This window comes from Poecilia reticulata, linkage group LG9 (genome assembly GCF_000633615.1).
Source record: "Poecilia reticulata strain Guanapo linkage group LG9, Guppy_female_1.0+MT, whole genome shotgun sequence".
Taxonomy (NCBI): Eukaryota; Metazoa; Chordata; class Actinopteri; order Cyprinodontiformes; family Poeciliidae; genus Poecilia; species Poecilia reticulata.
In genome coordinates this window covers 31,386,898-31,392,769 of record NC_024339.1, presented here as the reverse complement: position 1 = coordinate 31,392,769, position 5,872 = coordinate 31,386,898, and the positions used below count along the sequence as shown (strand labels likewise).

General features: G+C 42.2%; 1 protein-coding gene across 1 annotated transcript; it reads right to left on the bottom strand.

Moving 5' to 3' along the window:
* Positions 1–2,292: 2,292 nt before the first annotated feature.
* On the bottom strand, positions 2,293–5,356 carry LOC103470691 (transcriptional activator protein Pur-beta). Its single transcript, XM_008419317.2, has one exon. It carries the CDS (start codon positions 5,306–5,308, stop codon positions 4,391–4,393), a length of 918 nt encoding a protein of 305 aa, XP_008417539.1. The 5' UTR covers positions 5,309–5,356; the 3' UTR covers positions 2,293–4,390.
* Positions 5,357–5,872: the final 516 nt, after the last annotated feature.

Below are 5,872 nucleotides of genomic sequence, written 5' to 3'. Positions count from 1 at the left end.
ATGTTTTTTTTTGGGGGGGGGGGTTTATGGAGGTTAAGTAGTAAACTGCTGGTTAGTTAGCTGGTTAGCACCCAGCTGTGAGCGCAGCCTGTTGTCATGGCAGCAGTGAGGGTCACTCTTCCTGCAGGTCATGAAAACGCCTCAGGCGTCTCCGCTGTCGCCATGACGTTTTTCTTCGTTCACACATGTCAGCATTCCTTTGAATCTCACGGTGCAGATCGCCTGACGCCTCGCTGTGACGAGCATCAGCGCTCCGTCACACGCCGGTCAGAAGTTTACGTACCACGGCCCAGATTCTGCTGTTTTCACTCTAAGTGTTGGCACTAAATACATCTGGTATTAACTTCCGCCATACGTTTCAGTGATGCTGTAGTTATTGTTGTTCATGCATGTTTTGTTGCTGTGGTTTCTCGGTTTCAATCTTTTCCTTCCTCTCTTTCTTTTCTGTCTCTGCTTCCAATACGTTTGAAAAAAATCTAAATAAATTTCCAATAAACTTTATGTACATCCAACTGGCGCGTCATTGCAAAAGCTGCAATGTTCCACCGATGAAAGTAAATCTGTTTGGCTTCAGCTTGACACTCAGAGTCATTCTGAATGTCACGCTGCTGGATGGGACACATTAAAGAAAACTAAAAAATACTTTTATATACAAGAAAATATGAATTTATTTATCTTCTTAATGTGTGAGGGAATAATTTAGGTCATATTTAGCTTCCAAAATGCTGAATCTTGCATATTTTAAAACAGCATGTTGCAACGCCAGCAGTTCAGCCTCAGTGCAGCAGAGTCACAGTTACTGACATTGTGACCACATTTAGTGCAAACTGTGAAAACAGGATATAACTGAATGCATTGCTGAAACTTTCAAAATGAGGCAAAAGTTCAGAAAATATCTAGATAAAAAATGTGTGAGAGTTTTCTGCTGCAGCTTCAAGGTTTTACAGAGATTATCTCCAATCCAAGGCAATCCGGGGAAAATAAACCAAAACAAAGCAAAAGGAAACAGAAATATTGAAGTGGTTAAATTAATGTGATGTTAAAAAGCTGCAGAATTTTACAAACTTTTAGAAGTCGACACATTAAATAACAAAAACACTGAATCACCACATTAACTAAATAAAACAAAAAGTTTAAATACTGAAACTTTTTCGTTTCCATTCCTGCAGCTGCTGCTGGTTTTCATTTCAATTCGTTGCTCTGAGATGTAAGATGGAGGAAACAGAGAGTCGTCCTGTTCGGTTCATCCACCAATCATAAATCACGATTCAGACTTTCAAAATGGATCATAGAAACGATCTTTCATAACAACATCTGGTACAGAAACGTCCAAATAAAAGCTTTTCCACACAGCAGAAACAGAAGATGCTGCATGCATAAACTGTCATTTATTATATATGAAAAAGCTGCTGGCTTTAATATTTTATGCAGCTTTGCTGAAATAAGCAGCTTCAGTTAGTTGCTCAAAACTACAGCAGCTCTTATCAAAATGTACCAGGGAATAATTTCCCTTTCTCAATAAATGTATATTATTGAGAAAGAAATAAAATGTTTTCTACATGCATTTGAAAAAATGTGAATAAAAACTGTTTCTATGTTGATGCATTTATAGCAGATATGTATATATTTTCCTTAACATCCCAGTTGTTTCTATGTTTATATTTATTTATATATACTTATTTTATTTGACTTTTCTTTGAAAACTGCTGTTTCGTTTTCGTTGTGCTTTTCTTTTGAGCACAAAGTCAGTAAGTTTTTCTGATTATTCAGAAGCTTTTTTACATCTGTGCATCCATACTGAATTTATTTCAATAACTTCCCTTATTTTTTTTAAATGTCTGTAGAAAATAATTTATTTCCTTTTCAATAATGGAAAGAATATTTATTACTGAATATATTTTGTAGATTTCTGCTGGTATTTTTTATATTTTATTATTGTTGAGGAGCTTCAGGTCATAGGACTCTTTGCCATCACCCTAATCTTCAGCTGTCTTCACAGATTTAAGTCAGGACTTTGACTAGGCCACTCAAAATTAACGGAGGAGTTAATAATTCTGGGTTTTAAATGTAAATACATTTTTGTGTCTTTATCCTGAAGTATTTGATAGAAAATGAGTTTATTTTAAACTGTCTTCACTTTTCGTTTTTACAACATAAAGGTTGGATATTATGATTTAGGGATTTTCTAAATGGAAATGAGTATTAATTTAATACTTCAGCCAGAAAAAGAAGAAACTATATACATTTTATGAACTACTTGTGTAAACTGGATAAAGAAAAACACAACAACTCTCCTGAGCAAAAACCTTTTTTTATTATTTCTCGTTGAAAGGATCTTTGTAGAATATTACAGCAGAACACACATGACTGAAACAGCTGCCATTTCACGTAACACAGTACAAGAAGAAGGATGTAGTTCAAATCGCATGTGTAATCTTATATATAGTATATTTATATCAATAGAAAAGGAAAAAATCTATTGCTCCCATGTATTTTTTATATTTATATATGTATATATATGGCATTTCTCTGCTGTGTTGGAAAGGGGAAAAGTAAAATTCAACGAGAAGTTTTCACACCAAAAGGAAAAGGGACGATGAAAGTGAGGAACGCTGTGGCCTTTAAAAACCATCATCAGGCTGAAAAGTTAACTTTTATCTATTGCAGCACAGAAATAAAACTTGCAACCGCTCTAAAAAAAAAAAAAAAAAAGGATAAATACCATTATACAGCAAATCTGAAAATGCAGAAAGAAAAGAACACAAGGCGGCTCTGCGTCAGAGAGCAGGCATGCAAAAAGAGAAAACATCAGTAAAAGGAGCACTAAAGACTGACGGCTGCAGGTGTTTACGTTTGTCGCATGGCAACTGATGGAAAGCCAGTGGATGGGAAAACGCTGTGGAGTGAAAAACGGCGGTGGACTGAAAGGAGGGAACGAAACGAAGCGGTAAAGTGACCTGGAGTGCTGAGAGTTCGCAGACTTCAGAGAAGCTGCTTCTACAAATTGCTTTAACATACGGCAGAACCAATCTGTTCTCTTTTTAAGTTTCCTCTAAGGAATAAAAGATATATTAGGAAAAAAAAGAAAAGCAGGTATGAAATATAACCCTGGACCGTTGCATCCAAGTTTAGTGTTTTAAATAGGCCACTTTAGGCAGCATTATCTAATAAATCTCATATTTCTAAGACATATTTGAATATATCTCTTTAAAAATAATTCTATCCATTTTTTTAGTTAGTAAATCTCTTTCAGTACATATATATATTTATATATATATATATCTTTTAGATACAACTCCCCCTGCAGGAGGTTCTTTTTCAAAAGCACCTAATTTATTCTGTTACAATCAGACTGAATGTTGCTCCAGTCGTAAAAGGTCAGAGTTCAAGATTCGAGGATCCAAATGATGCACCCTAAGCAAGTCAACACGGACGACCCTGGAGGTGATTCTAGAACAAACCTGGCAACGCTAAGCTGCAGCTGGGGAACGGTGACACCAGCGTGAAGGCCACCTGGTCAAAGGTCAAAGGTGGCCCCGCACCGGACGACTCGGCTGCAGCGACAGGCACAGGGAATGCTGGGAAACCCTCCCAAAATAAATGTGGGCTTGGATTTTAGTTTTATGTTTTAGCCCTGAGACACAACAAGCCACGTTTGAGCAGGCCTCACCGCCGCGCCGCAGCAAGGGTCAAGGGTCAGCGCAGGGTCAGCACCTGGTCTGGACTGGGCTGGAGAGGCCGGGATGGCGTGTGCTTACAGCAGGTAACCCTACAGCCCCAGGGTCGGGCGTTCTGCCCCCAGGGTCGGGCGTTCTGCCCCCAGGCCTGCTGGACGCGGCGGTTCCGTCGGGACGAGCCGTTTGGTTCTGATCGCTTTATAAAAAACACAAACAGCCATGGTGAGCGATGCCAGCACTCCCTCACAGCCGCTGCTGGTTTGAGTATGTCACATTTTACTCTTCCTCATCATCATCACAGACTACAGGTCAGCACTGAGTGAGCTCTCTCCATTGGATATCAAGCAGGAGTCCAGGTAACCAACTGTTGTGTTTCTGCCAAACTGAACTTGCTGGGCTACATGTGAGGTTATCAATGGGACAATCAATATATAGATAGATATATATTAAATAGAATATACTTTATCAACGGGGAATCTCATACAGAGGCTGACTACTGCAGTCTGCACTCATTTTAGCTATAACATCCACCTAAACTTTAGAACATGTTTCTCTTACATAAACAAATTTCTCAGTCAAATATACTTTTTCCTTTTTTTTTTTAGCTTTTTTTTATAGTTCGATTCGTCATGCACAAAATAGTCGCTCCTCTCTCCAGGCTTTGCATCATGTTGTCAAACTTTAGCCCACAGAAAGCCGCCTCTCCCTCTGCATCAATCGTCGTCCACGTCGTCTCCCTCCGACTCCTCTCCGGTTCTCCGCTCGTACATCTTGTCCCGGTGCCGCTCCTGGATCTCCTTCATCTCCTCGGCGTAGCGGCTGAACGCTCCCCCGAACTTGCTCCACGCCTTGAAGGGGATCGTTATAGAGTTCCTGTAGCTGGGCTTCACCTCGCTCACCCGCAAGAAGACCCCGTACTTGTTGGACCCGACGTCGAAGAAGAAGCGCTTGGAGTCCACCATGATCGACGTGCCCTCCGGAAGTTCGGTGTAGCCCCCGGCCCCTCCGCCGCCGGCCAGCTCCTCCTCGTCTCCCCCGTAGTCGTCTATCAGCTTGGCCAAAGCGTCGCGGAACTCTATTAACCCCTGGGCCGGGAGAGCGATGGTTTGGCCGGATTGCATGCCGGCACCGGGGATGCCTCCCACTCCGACGCCGAAACCGGGGCCTCGGTTGACGGTCTGTCGGATCCGGAGAAACCGACCCCGCTGGTTCTCCTTCAGGTCGAGGTAGTATTTTCGGTTCTCACGCACCAGAAACTCGCTCTTCAAGGCCCGTCTAGGCCCGCTGTCGTCCCCACCGGACGACTGAGCAATCTGCTCCGCGGTGCTAGGCCCGAGTTGGGCGTAGTGCTCTATAAAATCCCCCAGATAGTCGCGGAACTCGGCAGCAACTGACATGGAGAGGGTCAAGCGACTTTTAGAGCCCCCGGCGCCGACCTCTGCGATTTTGATGAACCGGCCTTTGGCGTTCTGCTTCACGTCAAGGTAGAAGCGTTTGTTCTGAATGTCCAGCCTCTTCGAAGCCAGCTCCTGTGTCTCTGGCTCCCGCTGGTAATGCTGAAATCCACCGCTTCCTCCCCCTCCGCCGCCGCTGCTGCCACCGCGCTCACTACCGCTATCCCCATCCGCCATCTTCGCCACCAGCAGCCCGTCTCTCTGCGTATCTCTGACCCCCAAACCCTCCCCCTTCTCTCTCCTCTGGTAGCACAGCTAGCGGAGAATACCGGAGCTGATTTCTGGGCTCTGATTGGCTAATTCTGCTGCCAATGAAAGCATTCTAAAAAGATTCGGTGTTTTCATTCGCCCTTTTCTCTGCCAATCATATCAAGCTCTGCCTTCCATATGACATTTTATTTACGAATCATAACAGCTTTCATAGACATAGAAGAGTAGACCATAAGTTGCCCCACAAAAACGGCACGTCAGTGCGTCCACCATATTAGGATCGCCACTTTCTCCTCCAAAACGACCCAGGGACGTGGGGTTTCCGAATAAATAAATAAAAACCACGAAGATTTTCTTTAGTTAATTTTATTAAATATTTTTCACACACAACATATGCTTGTTTTAATACTAATAACTGTGATCAGCACCAAACAATTCAAATAAACTTTACTCTAGTTAAAATCAGGGGTGAAAGTATAGTTTTAAATTCTTGGGGGTACTATGACAAAAGTATATATATATATATATATA